Source organism: Miniopterus natalensis, chromosome X (assembly GCF_054644295.1).
Source record: "Miniopterus natalensis isolate mMinNat1 chromosome X, mMinNat1.hap1, whole genome shotgun sequence".
NCBI lineage: Eukaryota > Metazoa > Chordata > Mammalia > Chiroptera > Miniopteridae > Miniopterus > Miniopterus natalensis.
In genome coordinates, this window is record NC_142103.1 from 99,827,413 (window position 1) to 99,854,311 (window position 26,899).

The 26,899-nt window shown below is 38.4% G+C and overlaps 2 protein-coding genes across 3 annotated transcripts in view; both read left to right on the forward strand.

Annotated features, from left to right (window-relative positions):
* Positions 1 to 21,109, forward strand: part of PIR (pirin) — an 83,747-nt gene extending 62,638 nt beyond the window's left edge. The window contains exons 8-10 of the mRNA XM_016202966.2: positions 8,400 to 8,482; positions 16,800 to 16,866; positions 20,840 to 21,109. Of these exons, the coding sequence (XP_016058452.2) occupies positions 8,400 to 8,482; positions 16,800 to 16,866; positions 20,840 to 20,952 (263 nt within the window). The 3' untranslated portion in view covers positions 20,953 to 21,109. The remainder of the gene's footprint in view (positions 1 to 8,399; positions 8,483 to 16,799; positions 16,867 to 20,839) is intronic.
* Positions 21,110 to 21,736: 627 nt separating this feature from the next.
* VEGFD (vascular endothelial growth factor D) overlaps positions 21,737 to 26,899 on the forward strand; it is a 28,732-nt gene continuing 23,569 nt past the window's right edge. Inside the window, exon 1 of one of the 2 annotated variants that reach the window (XM_087829412.1) lies at positions 21,737 to 22,021. In XM_087829412.1, coding sequence (XP_087685538.1) covers positions 21,923 to 22,021 — 99 coding nt within the window. In that variant the 5' untranslated portion in view covers positions 21,737 to 21,922. The remainder of the gene's footprint in view (positions 22,022 to 26,899) is intronic. The other variant, XM_016202934.2, reaches the window with a different exon arrangement.

Consider the following 26,899-nt stretch of genomic DNA (forward strand, 5'->3'; position numbering starts at 1 on the left):
CACCAGCTCTCTTTACATCCTAGTACATCCTCGTACACCCAGGGTAGGTCACCTCTCAGTTTCCAGTATGTTCTGAGAGGAAGGAGAATACAAACACCAGTCATGACATCAGCCATTTTACTGTGGCCTGTGTGGTGCAGATATAAGGTCCAGGCACAATTATGTGGGTTGACGCTTTGCTAAGATGTTGACACCTCCGTACTGATAAAGGGATGGAGCTCTAACAGGCTCCAAGGGGAGCAGGAATCTATCTCCCATGAGGTGGAAGGAGGTTGTCTCTTTTTCTAAGGGTTGTATATGTGTCGCTTGTTGAGTCTAATCTAGAAGGGATGTTCAAGACTCTCATTTTATAGATGATGAAAGTAAATTTAGTCTAAAGAATGGCATTTAACTTGCCAGGGTTAGGCCCAGGACCAGAACTAAGGGCTCCTCATTCTCACCCCCTACACTCCACCCCATATTCTTGTACGATGACAATGCAGTGACCATACCATCTAGCTTGTCATCCTAGCTCCTCAGGGCCCACTGACCAACTTTTAACTGCCAGTAGTGTCTGTGTCTCTTGGCCTGAGACTTTCTCTGAAACCTAGGAAAGCTGTTCTGGCCCAGTCAGTGCCAGGGAATTAACACGCCTGGAAGCTACCTCACCCCTCCTGTGGGATAACTCTGAGGCCTGTGTGCGAGGCCTTTTCCTAGAGTTTCCTGTGGGATTATGTTCAAGCGGCCCACAGTGGGTATGTGCTTGCTAACACACCCTTCATTGTCTGCCTTCCCTTTCCTAACTTTCTTGGACTGGTGTTTCCTAGGACCGCCTCCCAAATACACTCCTTATACTCAGATATGCATGTAAAGCTATGCTTCTGGGGAAACCTAAAGTAAGGCAACCAGCCTCCCCTCTCCCCTGCCCCTCACAGACAGTGATGTGTGTGTGGATGGGGGTGGGGCAGGACATCTGACTGCTCCAAGGTGCAGGCCAAGAATCCCATTTCTGAGACCCTCTTGAAGTTGGGTGCTCTCCACTCCACTTCAGCAGGCTGGCCTCCTCAACACTGAACTTTCTGGGGCCCTTAACGTGACCTCTTCCTTGCACAGTGTACTTCTAGCCCTGGACAGATGGCTTCCTCATAACATCTGCTCAGGGCTTAAAGGACACACCCAGAACCATTTGAGCCATTTTTTATCTTCTCCAAAAGGGATGTTCAATTGTCTGAAATTATTTTTTTCTGAAAAAATCATAGTAACACAAATCCATGTATTTTGATTTTATACAGTAGAAATGGGCTTAGTCCCTCTTTCACTGAATAGCATTTCAGTTATGGGTCAGAAGCAAAATTCATTTATTTTAGCATTTGAGAAAATGTGAAAAAATTTATAGTAGTATCACAGGCCCATGTGCATACACATTAAACTATATTAACCATCTGGAAGAGATGAGACATCATTTGTGTTTATGATCTTTTGAAAATCTTGCATATCATGTAGTTCTTTATAAAAATAGAGAGTACAAACCATTTTTTTTGGAGGTAGGACCTCAGACTTATGATTTCAAGAGAAACAAAATAATCTGCACAAATGGAAAGTAATAAAGCACATGATTCCTAAGGTGCTAAGGATTGCAGAAATGTTTGTGTAGAATGAGAAAAGGCAGGAGCAGCAAACTTTCTGTAAAGGGTTAGATAGCAAATATTTTCATTGTGGGCCATCCAGTTTCAGATGCAATGACACATTCCTGCCTTTGTAGCATAAAAACAGCCACAAGTAATATGGAAACAATTGGGGTGGCTGTTCCAATAAAATACTGCAATGTGAACTTCAATAAAACACTGTATTTATGGCCACTGCAATGTGAACTTCACATATTTTTTATGTATTATTATTGAACTAAAGGGGGTTGTTTGCCTGCACACATCAAAGCCCAATAAGATGTGAACAGGAGTTTGCAGCAAAGAAAGTAAAGGTTTATTTAAGGAAATGGCACCAAGTCCATAGGCACAGGTGAGCCAGTTCTCTAACACCTGGCTCCCCTGTGGCTTCTGGGGTTCTGTAGGGGGAAAATCATGGGGACTAAATTAGGATCATGGTCTCTACTGATTGGTCAGCACTAGGCTGGGGGGTAGCTGACCAGTGCACCTGATCCAGATCTCAGCCAGGGCTCCCTGTCATCTGGTTTCGCCACTTTCCTGGGCCCGGAGCTGAAACACAGTTGAGGCCTAGGTGTTATCTCTAGTTTGACTGAAACTGTCTCTGGGGTCAACAGACCCGAGGCTTTGTTCCTAAGTGTATTTGATGCTGACCAGGACCTCATTGTCCTGAGGGCTCAATGGTTAAGGGAGTAGACATGCAAGGTAGAAGGAGACAGGTGAGTCAGGGGCTGGATGAGGCCAGTTAGCATTAAAAGGAAAGAAAGGAGAAAAGGTCATATTGAACAAATGAAGTTCCTACACAGTTGCATCATGAAATACTACTCTTGGTATTTTTCAACTAATTAAAAATGTAAAAACCTTTCTTAAACAGTGGGTGGTACAAAAGTGACATTTGATTTTGGATAAAATGTTGGAAGGATAAAGAGGAGAAAAATTAATAAGTAATTCAAAACCTGTTTTAATCAGTAGTTACAGCCTTGTTTTCTGACAAATAGTCCAAGAATTTACAGGTAAAAAGCTCAACAGTTCAAGGGGGAAGAATGAATTATACATCTATTTATTTTTCTGTAGGTGAGGCACATTTTCCTGAGTCATCTCTTCTCACTGGTCTGGTCCCCCCTTGTGACCATGAGCCACAAGTGCAAAACATCTGGCAGGAAATGGGGTCACAGTCTATAGCGTGGGAGTGAACTTGCATCTGTCCAGAGTAAACTGGACCTTGGAGAGAATCCACCTTATAAAACTGGACTCTTGGGACTCTGCTTTAGCCAATGAGTGACTGGCCAGATGGCCTCATCTTTCCTCCTACCCATCCCCTAATAGAGATGTTAATGAGAAAACAAAAGGGCAAGAAGAAATCACCAGAAAAAAAGAAATGATAAAGCAGAAAAGCTATTGAATATGTACTGATTTATAAAATCTATAGAGAGAATCTCAAAAATGCTTTCTGACCTTACTGCCTCAATTTTATCTTGCTTATAAAACCAGGATGGCACCTGCCAGCCACAGGTGGTAGAAGCTGATAAGCAAGTGATAATCCTTTTCAAAATGTCAAGCACCTCTGTTTTATTTAAATAGCTATTATACACACACACACACACACGTACATACTTCGTGTATTGGACTGGAATAAATAGACAACACTTTGGGCTCAGAAAATAATCTGGGGAGATTCCATAAAATGGAGATTTAGGAGGACTATTAAAAATATTAATTGATGCAGGAAGTGCTTAAAAGATGAACATCAGTAGATTTAGTTTGAGCACAGACAGGTGGAGTTTAGAAAATGCTGGGTATTAACTAGCTGTCTAAGTTAATCTGATATTTTAAACTTCAAGGCAAGTATGGTGAAGCCATGGAATTTCCTTCTAAGGAAATCCTGAAGAAGAGGAGTTAACAGAAATAAAATAAGTTGAGCAGAATTAATACTTTTTTATTTTAAAAAGTATACGTTTGAGATGTCTTATGCTCCTCTGTGATCTTCCTAATTTTTGATACATTGCTTGTTTTTTTCAAGTCTTCTAAGTTGATGGTTAAATAGTAGCTTTAAAAATTGTACAGGAGAGAGAGAAATACCTTTGATACAGTCTACTGAGGCAGCAAGTCCTTTGACCAGCCCTCAGCTGAAATCTTTGCAGTATATGATTTTTAAACTCTAAAGAAAATAAAAAGTATACGCTCAGAAAAGCAATATATCCCAAGGGTACTAGCACTGAACCCCTACCTTGTAGCTGTGGTGAAAATGATATTACACATTAACATGGGAATCAAAAGGATAGAAAAGTTTAGATCCTGTATCCCTGAAGCTTGGGATTGTCTATCCACCTGGATGCCAGTCCCCTAGAAGGACCATTATCAACTATACTGTTGGGGCTTAGAAAATATATTTAGAAATCTAAAAATATTTGTCTATGGTTACTGAACTGACATCTAACTGGCTTAATGGGTAGTGAAATGTTTCAAACTTATTTAAATGAGTAATTATTCATGCTTAGTTTGCGCTCGGTTCTTTGCTTCTGGCTCTGGGTAGTGTTAAGAAGTTTGACACGCCTCCTGGATCTCAATAAAGGTGAGGAAACGCACAAGAAGCCCTCCAAATTGACTTCCATGTACCCAAAATGAACTGGACTAGCCTGTGTGCTTCATTCCACGGTGAATACCTTGAGTGGGGTGCCTGAACACCAGGATGATCAACTCCCCTGGCTACCTGCCCCTTGCTACTCCCTCCAGCCAAATCCAAGTGAACTCAGCAGTTATGATTGCTCTCAAATCTGTTTATGCCAGTTGCACCAATAATTGCAATTATGCAGGTTAATTAATGAAGTAGTATGAAAAGAGAGTTCGTTTTTCTAAAACAACTAAGTCAATTGCTTTGCAAACATGAATTATTAAAGAAAAGTCTTGAATTAGTATGGGAGAGATGACATTAATAGGTTGGGGGGGGCTGTAATAATCTAGAAGAATTTCAGTGGCCCATTATGTGCATGCTTTATAAGGAAAGGCAGTGCTTCAATCCAATCAGCAGACCTGCCTTGGCTTTATTTCTAAAAATTGCCGAATGAAGGCATAGTTACACTTTAATTTAAAATAAAATGTTTAAGACAGTTTGTCTTTCTCAGTTATGATCTTGATTGAATTTGATAAGGCTGCAACCGTATGTATAAAATTGATGCTGTCAAAATCTATGATGGAAGTACCAGAGCGTGTGGAATAGAGTAAATGGGACAGCAGTTCTTACAAAGAGAAGAAAAAGAAAAAGAAAAGCTGGCATGGGGGGGCAGGAGGGGGAGCTGCACAGCAATTCATCACACACTGTAGATACAGCACTAACTTTAAAATATGTCTTAAAGTATTTTGCCCTTTTATGACTTTTTAGGCAAACAAAAATATTTGTAATTCAATTGTTTTCAGTTAAATTTTCCTTAACTGCACTATTAGATTTAACATTCTTGGCAAAGCTTTTCAATGGAAACTATTTATTATCTGATTTGGCTCTATTTATAATTGAAAGTAGTCAGAAACAATAAACTATATTTTCTTTGAGACTTATTTCATTCTCAGGAGATAACCAGATATGTTAAATAGCATAGAAATTACATTAAGATAGAATCAGTCTTTGCTTTTTGTGATAAATATTTCATAAAAGAATACAGCAGCTAAGATACACTTAGAATGATTAACCTGGAAACCTGACTCCAGTACTGTCTGTAAGAAAGGTCTCCCTTCGTGGGGAGCATTTCCAATGGACTCTTCAGAATCAACACTGTGCTTCCTCTCCTGGATCAGCAAGGACAGTGAGCAGAAATGGCATTTCATGTAAAGTTAGAATGAAAGCTCTTAGGGAAACATGAACTCTTTGTTTCTAAATAAAGATTTCCTCACAGACCAATGAACACCATAGTCAAGCAAGACCCTGATAGGAGATGCAGAGAAATCCCAGTCCACCATTCTTTTTGAGAGCTGCCTCTTGCCAGCTCACTCCATTAAAATATAGTGAAGGGGCTATAAAATTGTTTGGGTCTATGTATCAGGAACTGTTCTGCATGATAAAATGAGGGGCCAGGAGTAGACCATGTGAGTAATGGGTGTTATGTATTAATTAATTGAAGGTAAAGACATGGTTCATTGCTCCCAGTGAATCTCAATAAAGCACACTTAATAAAATGCTGCTCCATATCACAGTTAAAAATATTACCCGACTTTAAGTGAGATTATTCTTAGGTTTCCAGAAATCTCTTTAATTGCCAAACCCTTGCATGAGTAGAAAATCAACAGAGTTCTATCATTCACTTCCATGGCATTTGTTGACCTAAATCTTGGATGGCAAAGCAACCTTTAGTGGTGCGCTGGGACTGGCTCCTGCCAGCTTGCAGGAGCTGGTTGTACACCTCTTCCCTGACCTCACATCCATAGCTTGAAACTGGCCAGAATGGGAGCATTCACACCACGGAAATTTGCACACACTACAAATCAGGTTTGTTCTCCCCCTTGTCTTCAAAAGCTAGTTTTAAACATTAACTAGCACACCCCCGCCTCTGGGACAGAGGTTCTTAATCATTTTTGTGCCATTGACACTTTGACATTTGCCAAGGCCCCACTTGTGAACAATATATATTTTTTAACTCAGTGAAGTTATTAAAATGTTAAAAGATTCCACATAAAAGTGAGATCATGTGATATTTGTCTTTCGCTGCCTGGCTTATTTCACTCAGCATAATATTCTCCAGGTCCATCCATACTGTCCCAAAGGGTACGAGATCCTTCTTCTTTACAGCTGCGTAGTATTCCATGGTGTGAATGTGCCACAGCTTCTTATCCACTCATCTACTAATGGGCACTTGGGCTGTTTTCAGATCTTAGCTACTGTAAATTGTGTTGCTATGAACATAGGGGTGCATAGATTCTTTCTGATTAGTGTTTCAGGATTCTTAGGATATATTCCTAGAAGTGGGATCACTGGGACATCTGTAATATTTTGAACAATAAAAAAATGTTAAAAGAACAAGTTTGAGATATAGTTATATGTGTGCTTCTCTAATGGCATTTGAAATAACATGATCCAGCAGCCGCTTTACTCTGAATTCTAATTAGTGATTAACATAAACTATATTTTGAGATATCTTTAGCACTGTAATATGATATGAAAACATCTGTGGTTTCTACTGGAGATAAAGTCATTGGTCCAGCTAGTACTACTGTGCTTTGTTGGCTACATTCGTAACTGAAGGAAACGTTACATTTCAGTTAGGGGTTAGTGAAAATAAAGATGTAATTTTTCTCCCATCCAAGTTCATGATTGCTCTGAATTCTATCCACAGACCCCTTGGGAACACATTGACTTTAGGTTAAGAACTCCTGCCCTGTTAGAATCCTATTTCATGTTTGTGAGCATCACAATGAACCTTATTACTTCATATAAGTTATCTGCAAAGTGGAGGACTTCTCTAGAAAAGATAGCTATATTTGGACTCCAAGCAGTATTCACAAAATTCACAAATTATGTTTCTGTTCATATAATAACTCCCCAAGCTGCTGTCTTTACGTCCATAAACACTTCCCTATTGATTATTACTGTCCTGCACATGTATCCTCCTGCACATCTTTACGGGCTTCCCACCCTGCTTAGAATCTTCTCCCTGTTGTCCACTCACGTGGCTGTTCTATCGTGCTTTGGCTTCTCCGTTCTCTAGCCTCCTCTTGAAGAACCACTGTTGTAATCTTCAGGTCACTGCATTATTTTGCTCCTAGTGAGAATCATATTAGACTCCTCTCTCTCTCTCACTATAGCCAAATCCTTTAGATTCTCTCTCAGCTCTACCTCTCAAATCCATCCCCATCTTTATGTGCTGACTCTCTCAGTTCAGACTGTAATTCACTTTCACTTAGACTGTTATAATAAATAGGCTATCCTAACTTCAGTCTTACCCCCTTCAACTTATTCTATGCTCTGCTCCAAGAGTTATTTCTCCAAGATACAGATTTGACCATTTCAAGTCTTAACTCCTCCACAACAAACTCATAGGGTCCTTAGACCTGAATTAAGCCTTACAGTCTCTGTTCTCTCATTGAACTTTGCTTATTTATTGTTGCCTTTAAGACACAATTTCATTTGTATTATTTCATCTGTGAGTCTCAGTATAGAAGGGATAGTAATGTACCCATCCTGACGATCCCCCCTCACAGCTTTTAGCACTGGGCCTCATTCATAGTTCACTAGCTATTCAACTTCTATTTCAACTGAATTATGCTCTGATTATTTGTGAATATTATTTAGTTTCTCCCAATGAGATTTTGAATTATTTGTATACAAGAAATATGCTTTGCATTTATGTGTATTTTCTCAGTACTAGCAATTATAGGTGTTCTATAAATACTTGTTGAAATTCATGATGCATTTACTCATTTTCCTAAATATGCTTAATCTTATGAGGTTTATGATTTACTCAAGGAAACAACCCTTCTTAGCATGTAATGTCAAGGGTTTACTTATTAATTGAACTATTAGGTATGATATAAAAGGTATAAATGGAAACACAATGTAAAATTCACCTCCCTGTTCTCTTCTACAATGGAAACCGGCCAGTTTCAGACTTTAGTAATTGTACAACTAATCAACCAAGATATTTAAGAAGATAACTAAGCCTGTTATTTCTGAAGTTAAATGAATATTATGGTGCTATGTACTTAACCAGATTTGTAACCATGTGATAAATGCACTGTGATGAGTATGACATTTAGTGGGTCACCTTTTTTTAGGGCCTGATGACGCACAACGAAAAATTGAACCTCATCACACAGCAGTGCTGGGGGAAGGTGACAGTGTACAGGTGGAGAACAAGGTAAATATTTAAAATCTTTAATTTTTCTTAACTTGTACTTGCTAGTAGTTTCCAGGAAAATGCCTGAATCTCCAGTGTAGCTAGAAAATTTTCTCTTCCATGGGCAAAAATAGTATGCTACACGTTTATCAACCCCTTTCATTAACTTCTGTTGTTTCTGTTGGCTTATTTTAAGGTTTTATCAATACTGATTGCCCATCTCCAGGAATCATCTATGTCCCTATTGTTTATCCCTAGAAAATTGAATCTGGAGACAACACATCTTCCTTGTCTCTTAACTTTCTCTATACAATTCGCTTATTTTATTTTTAGTGTAAGTGAAAATGTATCGCCCTCTAGGCGTATAAACATCAATGTGCACACATACTCACAGAGGGCCCTTTGGAAGTTGTCCCCATTTTGAACTGAGAGGAACATATGATGCATTTCGTATTCCTTTTGTGTTGAAGCCCTTCTTTTTAAGTAAAGTTTCTGATATTTAGGAATATTAGGAGTTTCCCACCTCCCCAGGTTGCCAAGTTTTTTCCCTTGTCTATTTCATTCCCTTGGGTGATTCGCTCACCCACTATCTTGTGAGCCTATGAAGCCAATCTGACTGCTTTGCATCATTCTAATAAAGAGAATTGAAGAGACAATTTTTCAAAAGATCCTGAAAAGGTGAATTTTGAAAAGTAGGAATAAAAACAATTTCAGTGTGAACGTAACTGGTAGGGAGGCGATCTCACTGACTTCTGGCCCGCTGAACCTGGCATTGAAGAATGCAATGGATTTGAGGAAATATTCTCTCAGTCCACTTTCTGGCAGCTTACCAACTGCTGCCTTAATCATCTGTAACACTGCCATGAACTGTGAAGTAAATAGAAGAAAAACTCATGAGCACCAGATGAAATGCATATCTCAGTGTCTACACTATTATTAGGTTGAACTGTACGAAACTGCCACTTTTGACCTACAAAAATTGCTATTCTATTTATATCAACCCAATGCAGGAAAGAAGCATGGAAGCTATACATAGGCCAGAACCTACTGATAGCAGATTAGTTTGTAGCATTATCTGGTTTAACTCGATAACCTCAATTCTTTCTATACCATAGCAGAGGGCACATTGCAAATGTTAAGGATTTGGAAGCTGAAATGGAACACTAGAAAGAAGTACTGAGGGGAGCCAGAAGGATGGAAGGCAGCCGGGGTACAAAAGAATCGGCAGAAACCATCAGTTTATTGATCAGCAGCGCTCCTGGCTCGGGGGGCATCATTCTGTTATATGCACTTGTGTAATTATTGCTGTGTATACACATAGTCTGAGCCATCAACACATTACAAAGATTTCTATGAAACATTTTATTTTTTAAGAAAATTAACATTTAAATGGGTGTGTGTTGTTTATATTCATGAAAAGTAGGAAGTCCTCCTTAGATTACAACAGAGAAGAGGTGCAAATCTTGGCTTTACCACTTGTTAGCAGTGTGACTTTGGACAAGTTTCTCAACCTCTCTGAGCTTCAGTTTCTTTGTCTGCAAATGAAATAATGACACCGAGTGCGTGGTGTGGTTAGAAAGAATATGTGCGATTACTTATGTCAAGAGTTGACTCCAGATCTAGCACAGGGGTCAATAAGTTATATTCAATAGGCCAAATTCAAACCCATTTTTGTAAATTAAGTAGTATCAGACGGCAGCCACACCCATTCATTGCCATTTGTCTATGGATGCTTTCACAGCACAGTGGTAGAGTTAAATGGTTGCTACAGAGACCAGGTAGCCCACAAAGCCTAAAATATTTACTCTCTGGCTCTTTATGAGGAAAAGTTTGCTGATCTTTGGTATAGTACATAGTGGGTACCCAGGAATGGTAGCTGGAAAGTTCACTGATCTAAACACCTAATTTACCCAATAGTCATGCCAGATACATGTTACCTAATGAGAATTCATGCCTTAGGCCCTAAGGTTTAGGACACATAACAGTTTCTACAGCAAGAGAAAGGCCCTAACGGACCTTGATTCACTCAGGCTCCAGGCCAAGGTTATCTTCACTTGGAACTAGACTTAGCCTAAGCATTAGATAAAGAAGGAAGATGTGACTTCCTAGTGCTCCCCCTAATCCCATTTGTACTGACTTACGGTCAAGAATGAGGAGTTGATACACTCCCTGGCTTCCTTCTAGCACTCATAGGGCAGCTTCTCTTTTGTGACCATTACTCTGAAGTCTTCCATGGCAGGTAGCAACTGCAAGGGGCTTGGTTTATGCTAGATACTGTAAGAGTCTTTAAGCCACACCCTTGGACTTCTTAGGGGAAGCCCAAACCCCAACAATGGCTTCAAAATGGCCTTAACTTTTTTAGAGTACCAACTATGAATCAAAGCAGTACAGGGCGCCTTGGCTGTTGAAACAGAGGCTGGACTGGACTGGTCACCCTGGAACAGCCTCTGTTTTAAGAGCTAAGGCTCCCTGTGCTGCTTTGGCTCACAGTTGGTACTCTGCCAGGATGGCTCCATGATCAGGCGCACAGGGCTTTGATATGAAGGCTTGATCTCACCTTCAGCCCCATGTTTATACTAGTATATTGAGAAGGTCTGAAGCCTCATTGATTAGCAAACTTACTTGTTTGTCAAGGTAGACAATCAGCTCCTCATGGCATGCCATAAAAACCATACTTGAGAGAAATGGTACTCTTTAACTGGTACCATTCATGGGAAATTCATTAAATTAATACAGATTAATATTTGAAAGACAAAAATAAAACAAAACACCCTATTAAAGCTAGAGACAACTTTTTTGCTTATTTATGTGTAAAAATTCATAACAAGCCATTAACTTTCATTTATTTTAAAATTTTTTAAATTTATTTTTATTTTATTTTTTAAAAATATGTTCACATGATCTCATTTATATGTGGAATCTAATGAACAAAATAAACTGATGAACAAAATATATCTAGACACATAGAGGCATGGAACAGACTGACGAATCTCAGAGGGAAGGCGAGGGTGGGGAGTGGGTGGGAGAGATTAATCAAAGAACTTACACACATAAATGTATAACCCATGGACACAGAGAACAGCGTGGGGAAGGCCTGGGGGTGGATGCCGAGTGGAGGGGGAAAGGGGGACATCTATAATACTTTCAACAATAAAAATAAAATAAAGTAAGATATGTTTTATAGATTTAAGAGAGAGAGAGGAAGGGAGGACAGGGAGATAGAAACATTGATGAGAGAGAAACATTGATCGGCTACCTCCTGCATGCCCCATACTGGGGATCGAGCCCACAACCCAGGCATCTCCTGGACCATAGGTTGATGCTCAACCACTGAGCCATGCTGGCTGGGCTATTTTTTTTTTTGTCACCATTTATCCCTCTATGCCCTCTTCCAACTCCCCCCCCCCACTATCACCACACTGTTGTCCATGTCCATGAGTTCTCTCTTTTTCCTTTTTGCTCAATCCCTCCACCTCCCCAACACCCCCCACACCAGAGCTGTCTGCTTGCTCTCTATCTGAGTCTGTCTCTATATTGACAAGCCATTAGTTTTTAAAAACTGATAATAGTTCATTGTTTTGCCTTTCAATTGGCCTAAGAAGTTTAAACAATGAAATCTAGTTAGAACAATTGCATGCAATTAAGTCATGCTACAACTGAGTTTCTTTCTGGTAATTTTTTCAGGTAATAATATATCACTATAATAAATGTTCTTGAAGCAAAAGCGTGCCCTTAGATTCATTCCCAAAGTCTAATCAATCAAACTATGAGTACATACTCATAGTGTAGAAGTTATCACCACCTTAAATGAATCATAGAGCCGTCATCTAGGCTTTGATAATTTATTGTTGGTATTAGTGGAACCCAAGATGTGTCTTGGCAATAAGATTTATGGAATAACAAGAGCAATTTGTAAAAATAAATTATTAAGTAAACACAGAAGGGCCTAACTCTGAACCAGGAACTCTAAGAATGTGCAGCAAAGGAAAAACAAAACAAAACAAAACAAAAAGCATGTAAAGTAATGGACATGGTCTGGGCCCAAAAAGATCATGAATTTTAGTTGGGCTAATTATACATGAAGCAGTAAGTGGGCCTCTGTTACCTTTGTGTGGGGTCTTTTCATCAAACCCCAAAAAGGCATTGACTTAGACTGACACAGGGACTCATGTCTTAAGTAGTTCTTTTGTTTTCTGCTTTTGCATGATTTCCATCATTTGATGTGGTACACAAGGTCACTCACTCACCATAGGTAAGGATTTTTCAGGATAACAGCAACTGGAACTTTCAACCACATCAGCACCCTACTAAATATCCAGAAAGATTATCAGCTTTCACTAAAAAAGGTGAGCTAAGGAAAAAGAAAAGATGCACTTAAAAAAGAAAAAGACACATCTGGTTTAGGTTAGTGCAGAAGGGGCAGCTCGGAGGTTAATTTTGTGGAAAAGTCATTAAAAGAAGCTTGAACCATCCTTCAGATTTTTGAAGTGAGAAACCAAACCCCTGAACTCCTCAACACCCAGCAGTTTAATCATTTTTCATTTCAGACCAAATATAAGTGTCATTTTATCCTATTGTCCTATTTATAAATGGAAAGTCATCATTTGATTTGAGTAATATCAAAAGGAGCAAAACTTTAATTTTTAAAACATTAGTATTCTAAAATGTATAAACTTGTAGGACAAGTTTGTTACTCACAAAAGATGCATGTTCTCAACTTAAAAACTTACAGTCTTAGAAGTCAGGGCATCCGTGACACAGGAGATCAGCCTTTCTTCTTGCCTTCTCTCAAAACCCCCAACCCTCTTCTCTGCCTCCTGACCCTAAAACTCAAGTGTGTCTCCCTTTCAAAAAAACACCTCAAAACACTACTCAGGGATATCTTCTTTCAGATTAAATTAGAGATAATGTAGTACCAATTATCAGAACTATTTTTCTAAGATGCTTTTCTTTCACATGTCTATTGATTCACACTAAAATTTCACCATTCTAACGCTCTTAGGAAATAAACCTTTTTAAATTAACTGCTTTTTTTTAAGTTGAGTTTTTAGTCACTTAAACATGATATTGAAAAAAAGAAAAAGAAATCTTTTCAGAGAGAAACATGCCCCTTTCCTGTGGCCTTAGATTCTGTCATGCACAATTTCACTTATTCATGACCTTGGGACATCAGTATGTGTATCAGTTATTGTTGTGAGCTATAAAGTATGATGTAAGTGGACCTAGACTAATTTTTAAGCTTCTGTGCCTGTTTTATATAGGTGTTTTTTGTTTTTTGTTTTTTTCATTTCCACCACTGATGTTAAGCTATTTTCTTGTATTGCTATCCAGAAGTACTTTTCTGTCTTCTAGCTTTGAATGTCTTATAGATCTGATAGCCGCAGAGACTAATCGTTAGCATTGTGTATAAAGCAAGAGTAAGTGGGAATTGAGTGAGGGTCTGTGTTAAAGTTAAAGCACTGATCTTTAGTGTATGTGGTTTATGACATGTTTAAAATTTGAATTAGCAGAAGCCTTTTTAGGCTCACTCTTTGATTTCCAACTGAGTTCGCATTAGCAAATTTTGACAGAAAATTGTGTTATGGATAGGTAAGGTGGTGATATATAAATAAATGTAGGCCTAGGAATACTTAAACATATTTTTTTAAACATGAAGAAATGATTAAATCATCCACTTGGTGGAAAACTTTTGCAGAAAACATCTACCCTAAATTCCCTTTTAATTTTTTAAAGTTGGAGGCAGAAGGAGAAATAAATTTAACTGCATGGAAAATAAAAGAATTCATTATTCATTTTTATTGAATCCAGTGATAACTCTTCTGGTACTAATAACATTATAATGATTGCTAATTAAAGAGATTTATATTAGTAAAAGCATATAAATATAACATTATTTTATCACATATTTATAAATATGCTATATTATTAGAATATGGGTGAAGTTTTTAAAAAATTGTAAAGGCTTTTTTTAAAGTATCCAATCATTATGGGCTTACTTATTGTTTTATTCTAAATCAGATAAACCTAAGAGATGCCTCAAAAAATATATAATGTTCAGTTATTTATTAATGAGTAGCAAACTACTCAGTAGTGGCTTAAAACAGTTATTTACTATTCTCACAGGTGAGGTGGGGGGGTTCTTCTGCTGGTTTCTCTGGCATTACTGGGTCAGAGGACATCAGCAGTGGAGGGAGTTTGGAGTCACTGTGAAAGTGCTCTCTGGAAGGATTCCTGTACCCATTTAAAACCTCTCAAATGATATATAAAAGTGTACCTTTCTCTGCATCTGCATTAACACTGGATATTATATTTTTTTCAATTTCAGGGGGGGAAAATCTTAATTCTAAGCAAAAATTTTTAGAGACTTTAGCACAATAGGAGTCTTTTGGAGAGAAATTTGCCTGAGCAGATATCCCTTTGGATGTTTTTATAAGGTTCCATTTAGTGCAATATTTCTGGAGCATATTTTACATTAATAGTAATAAATGTCAAAAATAATAAAATCTTACTTTTGGATTTGCATAAATCTTTCATTTAAAATTATATTGTTATTCTAATATCATTGGCTGTATTTCCTATGCTGTACTTTACATTTCTGTCACTGTTCTGTAACTACCAATTTGTACTTCTTAACCCCTTCACCTATTCCTCCCAGTCTCCCAACCCCCCTCCCTTCTGGTTACCATCAGTCTGTTCTCTGTATCTATGAGTCTGTTTTAATTTTGCTTGTTCATTCATTCTATTCTTTAGATTCCACATATAAATGAAATCATATGGTATTTATCTTTCTCTATCTGACTTATTTCACTTAGCATAATACCCTCTAGGTCCGTCAGTGTTGTCACAAATGGGAAGATTTCATTCTTTTTTATGGCCAAGTAATATTCCATTGCATATATGTACCACCACTTTTTTATCCACTCGTCTGTTGATGGGCACTTGGGTTGCTTCCATAGCTTGGCTATTATAAATAATGCTTCGTGAACTAGGGGTGCATATATTCATTCAAATTATTGTTTTGGGTTTTTTTTGATAAGTACCCAGAAGTGGAATCACTGGGTCATAGGACAGTTCCGCTTTTAACTTTTTGAGGAAACTCCATACTGTTTTCCACAGTGGCTGCACTAGTCTGCATTCCCACCAACACTGCACGAGGCTTCCCTTTTCACCACATTCTTGCTAACATTCATTTGCTGATTTATTGATGGAGCCATTCTGACAGGTGCGAGGTGATATCTCATTGTGGTCTGAATATGCATTTCTCTGACGATTGGTGACGTTGAGTATCTTTTATGTGTGTATTGCCACCTGTATGTCCTCTTCGGAGAAGTACCAATTTTTTAATTGGACTGTTTGGTATTGTGTGTCAATTTGTTTGAGTTCTTTGTAATTTTTGGATATTGGCAAATATGTTCTCCCATTCAGTAGGCTGTCTTTTCACTTTGTTGATGGTTTCCCCTGCTGTGCAAATAACTATATACGGTGCCAGGTGGGATCTTGAAGTAACAGGGGGAACACTTCGTAAAGTACATAATGGTCTAACCGCTGTGCTGTCCACCTGAAACTAATACAGAACAATATTGAATGTATGCTCTAATTAAAAACAAAATAAAAATAAATTTAAAAAGTGAAGTTGGCTTGTGCCTAAAGTTACCTTCATGACCTTAACACAGATCTGACGTCAGCTTGTTCTACTCCTTGTGCTCATGTCTTCAGATTCTCTGCTACAGTCTTAGAGTAATTGTTTTTGAATGGGCACAAAGAGGACTGATTTCTGTCTGAAAATAACCTGATTTTGAAGTGCTTCTACTTTAAAGACAAATTCCATCTGTATGGGAAGCAACTGAGTGACTTGAGAAGTTACCAGGAAGTAGTGCTTTGAAGTGGACTCTTAGATGAACGTTTAGTAGATAAGTCTGAGGTCTGCCATGTTTTCCTCTGTATACATCCGGCTTGAAATAGAGAGGTATGTTGTGTTGAAAAAAATTATATTGTTAGTAGGAAATTACAAATCCTATAATCACACAGTCAGTTCATAGTCAGGTCAGTCACACAGTTTATCTTAAAGATGTTTCCAGTTAAGGAAGATCTTAATTTAAATTCTTCCTTATTTGAGAAGGTTAATATTTTTGTGGTCTGGCCTTATGTTCTAAATGCTACCAAACATCTTAAGAAATAAGTGTTTCCATATTGAGTACTGCACAGATAATATTTCTGGAATTTATGTTCAGAATTAGGAACTTTGTCCATTTGTCTAGCATGTCAACTTCAAATTATTCCTAATTTGATATTCAAAAAAAGCATGTCTATTGATTGATCCTTTCTTCCTTGACTTTAGGATCCTGAGAGAAGCCACTTCGTCCTAATTGCTGGAGAGCCATTAAGAGAACCAGTTGTCCAACATGGTAAGCCCAAAAGATATGTCCCTTGACATCTCAGTTAATGAGAAGCAAAGCATTTTGTTTGTTTGTTTAAACTTTTAAAAATTCAGACATTTAAATTATTCTATTACCTGTTCATGTATAAAGACAGCCACAATCATCTATCTACTATTTCGGAATGAATTAGTTAAGGCCTTTGTTTTTCTTATCATGGAGTGTCCTTAATTATGTGTCCACAAATTAAGCGCAGGATGTCATAGATTATTGGAATAGCGAATGTCCTTAGCATTGATGTAGTCATGTCCCTTTTATAAATGAGGAAAATGAAATCTCAATATTTTACTTATTTACTTAGCAGATCCTTGGGTAGCATTTACTGTTTACTAGGATTGATTGAAAAGCTTTCCAAATATTAATACATTTAATCTACAGAACAACCTTATGAGGTAGGTTCTCTCATTCCCATTTTCCAGATGAGGAAGTGGAGGTGCAAAGGTTCATTGGCTTGCCTACAGCCACATAGTCGGGTTCACACTCAGGCTGTCTGGTTTCCAAGCAGCCCACCTTTCTGCCTTGCACAGTGCCAGGTGCCGCTCGCTTGCCCTGTGACTTCTCTAATGGGACATGACTGTTGACAGTGGAGCTGGGATTCGAACACTGACCCCTGACCCCATGTTTTGTGCTCTCTCCTCTATACCAAGGTTCTACATCAGGAGACATTAAACTCATGCCATTTTTATTACTGGGCAGGGAGTTGAAAGGTTTAATTAAAGAGATGAAAACTGTAGTTTGAAAGAGGATTTATGGGATTATTGACAACTCTCAAACATTTTTCTTGTTTATAACCCTTATAGCTGATCAATTAAAAACATGTTTTCTGGGGGATATAATGTACAGCATGGTGATGATAGTTAGTAATACTGTATTGCATATTTGACAGTTGCTAAGAGAGTAAATCTTAAAAGTTCTCATCACAAGAAAAAAGAATCTGTAACTATGTATGTAATGCATGTTAAGTAGTCTTACTGTGGTGATCATTTTGGAATATCGACATATTAAATCATTATATTGAACACCCAAATAGTATAATGTATGCCTATTACACCTCAATTTTAAAAAATAAATAAATTTGGTAATGTAATAGCAAGAAAATAAAAATAAAAGAACATGAGAAAAAGGGAAAAACAAAACTTGCTTTCTGGTTTCAGTTTTCTTTTTCTTCTTGAGGATTTGAGGAGATGAGCTTCCCCAACCTGGCTTTGGAGGGCTCCAAGCTTCCAATACTTCCCATATTTCTCAAAGTGTGGCCTGTGGACCAGCAGCGTCAGCATCTCTCAAGAGATAGTTAGAAGTGCAGAGTTTCAGACCCTATCCAGACCTCTGGAATCAAAATATACATTTTTTCATAAGATTCCAGATGACTCATGTGCACACTATAAATTGAGAAGCACAGCAGAATTCCCCAGAAAAGTGTCCAAATGGAAGCCCAGAAGTGCACTACTTTTACAGAAGTATAATTAGGGTATGGGAGAAGTGTTCCATAAATCCAAACTATAGCACAATGATGCCATGCAGGAAATCTGTCCTTGGCTCAGTACTTACTCTCATTTTCCAAGTTCTATTCCCTTTCTTCCATGTGTCCTTTAAAAAGTTGGCTTCTCCAGGGTGCCCTCTTGGGTTTATTATTTATTTCGCACATGAAGGCTCTCTCCCTTTTTCCTATCTGATAACATCCAAACCTCCACTTCCAGATGAAATTCTCCCATGAGCCCCAGATGAATATTTCCAACACTGTACTAAGCACCTCTGGCAGGAAGCCATTTTATTGTCTCCAGCACCTTCATGTCAGAATATCCAGAACTGAAGTCCTTGCTCTACCTACAGCCCCCCAAGGCTTGTATCTCAATTACCCTTAACAATTCCACCATCAGCCAGCCTCCCACATCAGACATCTTCTCTATCCTGATGCCGAAGTCTTCAAACGCCGCAAATCAGATCACGTTATTTTCTACTTAACTCTTCTGTGATTCCTGATCACTTGCAGAATTATGTCCAAACGTCTTTCAGTAGATGGAATCCAAAGCCCAGAGGGGTCTCGCCTCTTCCTACACATCAGATCCCTCCCTCCATTCTTTCTTCTACTCCCATCCCTCCTTGAGACACTGTGCCCCATTCTCAATCCCTCCAGCATGCTGATCCCAAAACGCCTTTTCTGGACCCTTCTTCCCCTTTCTGTACGGACTCCATACATTTTACATACTTTTATCATTTCATGTATCACACTGCCTGTAATAATTTGTTTTCATATCTGTCTGTGTGATAGATTTGAGGTCCTTGGGAGAAGAGAGTGTGTCATTTGTCTCTAGCTCCTAGCACAATGTTTGTCCTTTAATAGGCACTCAATAAATACTCAATAGATAGGTAATTTAATGAATGAATTCAGAGGCTTTCTGCCTGTTTCACTTTGTACAGTCACCCTATTCCATGCAACATCCCAAAAGGCCTCAACATCATCAAAGCATATTATAGTGAGTGCCAAAGCCCTGATATGCTAACAGTTGTTAAGAAATTCTAATGTGTGATTTCTTCTAAGTAATACAGTTCTATTTTAATTTGGTTCTCTCTGAGAAAGCCTCTTAGATGAGCTTTTATAAAAGGAATGTCAGGAACCTCTGCATACTGGAAGAAGAAATATACTGAATGGACAAATCTGTCAACTGCTTTTGAGACACTTCAAATGCCATACAGGAGCTGGCCTTCTTTATCCAATAGATCTTGGTAGTGTACAGTCCAGGACAGTGTCCCTTTGCCCCTGTAATATGTGAAGAAAAGGGAAGAAACAGGCGCTACAGACTTCTGCACTTTTAGCAAAACCCTAATTCAAACCTAGGAATTAGGCAAAGGGACCAACAAACTCTGACCCCGGGGTCAAATCCGTCCACTGCATCTTTTTATAAAGAAAGTTTTATTGGAATGCGGCCATGCCTATTCATTTTCATATTGCCTGTGGCTCTTTTTGTGCTTCAATGAAAGAGTTGAGTAGTTGAGAAAGACTATTGAATCGCAAAATCTAAAAAATATACTACATGGCTCTTTACTGAAAGTTGGCCAGCCCTTAGAGAATCCAAAATATGACACTTTCTTGACTTGAAATTTTTGTAATTTCCTGTTTATTCTCAATGAACCATTATTAATCTTCAAAAATGACTTAGACCAGTCATCTAAATACACAGTCTCATATACTATGTAGGCACCAAATTAGGATGAGATTTGTCAATTCTTTGTACCAAATTGGTTCAGTTCTTGACAGTAGCTAGTGGTACAAAGCTAGCACTACAGTAAAAGCTCTCATTGGCCTGGCTGGCGTGGCTCAGCAGTTGAGCATTGACCTATGACCCAGGAGATCATGGTTCGATTCCCAGTTGGGGCACATGCCCAGGCTGCGGGCTCGATCCCAGCGAGGGGCGTGCAGGAGGCAGCCGATCAATGACTCTCATCATTGATGTTTTTGTCTCTCTCTCTCCCTCTCCCTTCCTCTCTCGGAAATCAATAAAAATATTTTTTTTCAAAAATTCTCATCATAAAAAATGGGTATTAACTAGATTTATTGTGGTGATCATTTTGCAATATATACGAATATAAAATCATGTTTATACCTGAAACTAATACAATGTTGCATGTCAATTATATCTCCAAGACATAAGGAATGAAAAAAAAGCCTAACAACTACAAAATGGTTGTAATAGAACTAAACCTAAGAATGTTTTGAGTAAAGATGACAACCTGCAATGGATGAATGAGATGCAGTTGCCTTTATCTAGTCAAGAAACTTGTATTACCATCCTTGGTGATCGGGTGCTGCAAAAATAACCTTTTACTGTTCAGATATGCCTGGAATTGTTTCAAGTTAAGAACTACAGAAACACGTACCATTTCTAGGGATAGAAGAAAATGTTATCATCACCCAGAACTTTCTGAATGTCTCTTTCTTGCTTAGGTCCATTTGTGATGAACACCAATGAAGAGATTTCTCAGGCCATTCTTGATTTCAGAAATGCAAAAAATGGGTTTGAAAGAGCCAAAACCTGGAAGTCAAAGATTGGAAACTAGTGAAGAGCCCAGGAGCTGGTCTCGAAGCTTTTGGAAATGCATTCAGTTTCCAAAGCTGACTTAGCCAGTGCTTCCAAAGGGTTCCACAAAAGTGACAACATGGTTTTTATAGAAATGTACGTGAGGTATTTCCTGGCACATGCAAATAAACCTAATTGTTGCTTCTTTAAAAATCGGTGTTCTTTATTTTATGTTTGTTTGCTTTTCATGTGTGTGTGGAGATTTTGTTATTTTTGTGAACGTGTGAGGTTTTAAAGCATATTTGATTTCTTCTGTGTGTCACTGGCAGTTGATGTGTGAGCATCCGAGGTCCCTTCCTGAGCACTGCAGTTTCGATCCACAGTCATGCCTATGTGCATGCAGAGGTTTCACATTACAGGTTATCTGCATTAAAATAACAGCAGTCCTGAGTGTTTGAGTCAGTTTTTAAAACATCCCTGCTATTGGTAGGGATGTGACAGGATTACAGCCAAGACCTCCCTGCATTTTCTGCCAAAATCTGTGTCAGATTTAAGACACATGCTCCCACAAGCTTCCATGAGGGTTGTGAAAAGAGTTGGAATCCAGAATTGGGTTCCAGCTTTTCTGTAGCTGCAAACATTGGTGGCCACACCACCTCTTTACAAAGGAGCTAGAACCTGGGGCATAGGGTAGAGAGATTTTTTTTCATTTGCTGGCTATGAAATGGATTTAAAGTGCTTTCTCATTGCCAGTGGAAAACATGTCCACCTCCTGATTATTTTTGGAGCATGAGAACATTTTAATTTTTTTTTTCATCTCTCTGTCCGCATAAGACTGTGCAAAAACATACCTTGACTAATTGAAGTCATTTCATTGGATTTTGATCACAACTGATTGTTTTTTCCACGTGAAATCTTGGGGTTTCAAGCTTTCCTTCTGGAGAATGCCTTTTGAAACAGTTTTCTCTAGCTGCCTGATGTCAACTCCTTGGTAATCAGTGGATATTAAAATGTTCAAAATGCACAGACAGTGGGCAGTGGTGAATATTTTCATGATGTTTTACCTGCAGTTGGTGCAAGACTCCAGTAATGAACATGAACCAGTGAAGGTAGGTGAGCTCAATTTTTAATATGATGCAGATTTTTTAATTGGCTTACACAGAGGACTTTCCTTTTTTGCATCCTCCATTTGTTAATGAGTGTTCTGTTTCCTAGTCTTCCTATGATTCTTGCTCTGAGTGTTTGAAAATGCTGAGGGGTGTTTTGGAGGTATAAAAGAATATAAATATATATTCTGGAATCTTTTCAGATGGGGAAATTTCCCCTCAGTTGTATATGTGGATGGCATAGTGATTTTCTAATGAACCACTGACTTATTTTTGTGACACATGTAACTTTGTGGGCCATTTATTTTCAGGTCGTTTGTGAGCAGCATATGTTAGTTAATTTAGTTAGTTAATTACTTCTGTCAATGAAAACCTATGTGCTCTTCACAGAAGTTTTCTATCCAGTTTTCCAAATTACTCATTGATACCATCTAGGAAAATATTTTCTCGAAAGTTAATTTGGTTTTTTTGCTCTTTGAAGCATGTAAAATCAACAGTAGTTAAATCTTTGGTTCTGTGAGCAAACATTACTCCAATAGACTGAGAGTAATGCAAAAAAAATTAACCAGGATGTTACTGACTGAGCAATATTTCACCCAGTTTTATGTATTTCATAGATTATATTGGGTTTTTTTCTACTTTTTATTTTGAAAATGTTTCTGATATAATTGTTATGAGTGAAGTGGTGCTAAATCATTATTGATTTAGGAATTTCTGGCTATGAGCCGACAATCAAATATGGACTTGAGTTTTTGTAGCTGTTGTTAAGACGTGCGTTTTCACCAGGGTTGATAGTGCCCCCAACAGGGGAAATAGGTCCTTGGGGCTGAAAGCACAGATGAACATGCAGTAACTTAAAGAGATATACAATTTATCTGTAAGGGCTGGACTCTGTGTTAGGGGTAGAGGGTCACCTTGTCCAGCAGTTTACACTTTTCTAACTTTGCAGATTCCAAATGCACATGGGAGAGAGGTCACAGTTACTCAGTTCCCCTTCATTGCCACCAACCTGGGTGTTGGATCTCAATGCCAGGTTACAGGTGAAAAGGAATCTGATTTTGAGGAGGGAATCTGTAACAGGAGGGGGAAAAAAAGCTGACTTGTTTGAAGCAAGTAAGACTTTTCAGGCTCAACAATCCTGGGGCAGGGGTGTGGGTGCAACTCCATGAACTCAGCACATCTGAAACCGAATTGGAGAAGCCTCCCTCATCCATTACTCTGCGTCTCCTTCCCTCGCTGGATTTTCTTCATGGCATTATCACCCCTGAGTTATTATCACATCTGAGTTTAGATGTGCTGAGTTCATGGAGTTGCACCCACACCCCTGCCCCAGGATTGTTGCATGGAGTTTAAAAATGTTTCCATCATACTTTGAAAACATCACTGTATTTGATGGGACAGGAAGAGACTAATTTGTTGTAATTAAGTACTATTCTTGAGGTTGTTCAACCCTTAAAGAGTGCATACACCAAGAATTCTTTAGGTGTCTTCGGCACAGTGAAGTTTTAAATGTTTCAAATTTACTGGTAACACATAAACTTATTTAATGGGGCAATGAAGGAAAGCAGCTGAATTTGCATGTGACAGAAAACATGTCCTTACATATGGAAGGTGCAGCATTATATGTTTAGTAATATTATTAGTGATTTTCTTCATACATATTAGAATTTCCTTTAAAAATAAAGCTACATATCCACCCAATCCCCAGCTAAATTAAATATCTCTGATGTGAAGAAGAGGTTGCCTATAGTTAACAGAAGCTTGGGTATAGATGTGACTGAGTGGTAAAGGAGGGAAAGGAGGTTTATCATATTGATTATAATGCTTTTCCTTTTGCTCCCAACTTTTTCTTAAGAAAAAAATCTAAGAAGTTTCTTAGTGTTGATGCTATTCTTGTTTAAATTAAAATTTACTATGAAAGCATATTCAGGATAGTAGTGGTTTGGACACCGGGGTATGAATTTTATTTTTTGCTTTTTGACATGAAAATGTTTTATTTATTTTAAGACATTTTCGGGGTCCTTCTTAGTTGTAGGTCCATGAGAAGGTTCTTCTCTCCACCCTAACCTCTTCTAACCGCCTCTTTCAGGATGGACGGCGATGCCAGTTCTGTCCCTAGATTACCTTCCCCCGTAGTCCTCACTTTCTAGCCTTGAACAATCTCCTGTTTTTTCAGCTTAGACTAGAGTTGCCTCTGCTATAGTTACATGAGTCTCTGAACACTTTTTTTCCTGTACCAACCATGTAAACAGCTACTAATACCTTGGACAATTGTGCTAATGCCATTTAAGTGTAAGGCATCCTAATTTCATTAGCCTTTCCACTTGTACTCACGGGAGCTGTTTGGGGTAAACTGCATGGAATTTGTGAACTGAGATAAATATTTTTGAAAATCTCAACTCAAATCTACTGTATGTACTGTTTAGCTGCTAACTTTCTCAATCTAAGCAGAACACATTTTCTTCTAGAAATAAGGTTAACCTACTGTCTATTTTTGATTCAATAATATAATCAGATTAACCATCCGTGTCTGTTTTCTTCAGCTTTCTAAGTAAAGGTAAGATACTCATATACAGGTGCACAGGGTGTGCACTGCACAGCTCTAGGAAGCTCCATCCACACAGACTCACATCTGTATATGAGTCCTGAGTATAATAGTATAGACACTTGGGGCATCTGGTAAATAAATATCTGCAACCTCACTGTCCTGTCATTCATATTGATCTTCTGACCAGCACTATTTCTGGTTTATTTGATAAGCTACTAGGGGAAGCCATCCTCCATAAATCTTTTTAAAGTCATTGATGCAGACATATCAATAGAGTGATGAAGAAATAATTCCAGGTCATTTTAGGCTTGCCCAACTCTTTTCTGGCAAAATTTGTTTCCTTCACCACACTTCCTTTTAGCCCCTTCTTTCTTAACTTCACTGGTGGAACACTGTTGCTGGGTGTTGGAGTCATCCAAACACTGTGTGAGACTGGAATAAGTCCAAGGTGCACCGGAATGTGGGAAAACTAACTTTCCTGAGAAAGCCACGTGGCTGACAACACTTCATAACCTTTGCTTCACTTGCCTGCTCCTGAAATTGTCTCTAAAGTGAATTGAATAACAAAGACTGAGGTGCACTTTCCATATTTAACTCGGGAAGCAGACCCATCCCCACCCCCCCTTCCTATTCCTACTTCCAAAGTCATGCCCAGGAAAGTCCATTGACTTTGTTGTTAGTCAAATGGCCCCACAAGCTCTTGTCCACTTTTCTATCAGGCACAGTCCTTGGCATAAAAGACATTGACATGCTTTCCATTAATTTCTTCTTCATTTATGACCTTGTAGTTGAATGTGTTGAATTACATGCTTCTATACACAGACCTGTTCTATCCTAGTTAGTCACTTTTAACTAGTGGTTGAACCTTAGCATATTATTGGTATTTAGCATATAATAGAACCACCTGTATCTTATATCTTGAATATAGTACTTTGTATGACTTATTTTTTAGTTTAAAAACCTGATTTCAGCTTGTAGATAAATCTTTAGACCCCTAAGAGCTCTAGAAAAAAATAACATTAAAGCTGAATATTGAACAACTTCCGTTATGGAACCCCTTTTGGGACAGGCTTGTAAAGACAGTTTATAGAATGAAAATATAGTATTTGGACACATGGATGCTCCCACGTAGAACTTGACATAATAAGATCTGGAACTCGCAGGTACATTTATTATTATCACAATTGGCTAGAGGTGCTAGAGAAATAGGGACACAAATGACAGAAAAAAAAATGACAGTAAAATGTGTTTCTGAGCACATTTCTAAGTTCAGCTCTTTCCTACCACTTGAGATTAGCAGTTGAGTTGAGGTGAGATGAGACATTTCCTTTTCAGGTGCATTTATGGTAGCAAGTCCACTTTTCTCTTTTCTGCCACTAGTTGTAGTCTTTACCAAGATACTAGGACTTCATAAAGCAAAAACACTCTGAGGTTCCCCCCTGCATCATGAAAGCCTTGAGTGGTTGTGATGTCCTAGTTCATAAAGGATTTCTCCCTTGTCTCTCATTAGAACTTTTCAGTATTCGACAATTCTTTTTTTGTGTGTCCAGTACCTACTATATCTTAGTACTGATCTCAGTGCTGGAAATGCAGCAGGAAATAAGACAATTCAATTGGAATGTAACTTATATTCCAAGTGTGGCAGGTGGAGGCAGGCAATACATGAGTCTATAATAACTCAGGGGTGATAATGCCATGAAGAAAATCCAGCAGGGGAAGGAGACGCAGAGTAATGGATGAGGGAGGCTTCTCCAATTCGGTTTCCTTTGTGCAGACTCCTGAAGGAAGTAAGGGAGGCAGAGGCCACCACTGTGCAATGGCCATGGTGAGGGCAGGGAGGTGACTAGGGTGTTCGGGTATTAGTCAGGGCCAGTGTGAGTAGAGTAGGGAGAGTGGAGGTCAGCACTGCAGTTGTTGAGGTTGAAGAAGTAGCCAGGGCAGATCATTTAGGGTATGGCTGTGTTGCTGTAAAACTTTACGGCCACTGACATTTGAATTGTATATAATGTTCATACATCAGGAAATGTTCTTTTCATTTGTTTCAACCATTTAAAAATGTCAAAAATAATTTTTAGCTCATAGGCCATACAAAAAGAGGCTGACGGCTGGATTTGGCCCACAGGTCCTAGTTTGTCAACACTGATCTATATTATTACACTATTTTGTCCCCTTCATAGTATATATCAGTACCTGACATTTTTATTTGCTTGTATCTAAGCTTATTGCTTTGTTACCCTCTATGGGAATGAAAGCTTCTTGAGAACAGGGACTTGTCATTGTCTTGTTTACTTCAGTGTCCCAATAACCTAGTGCAAAGCCTGTAATAGAGTGGA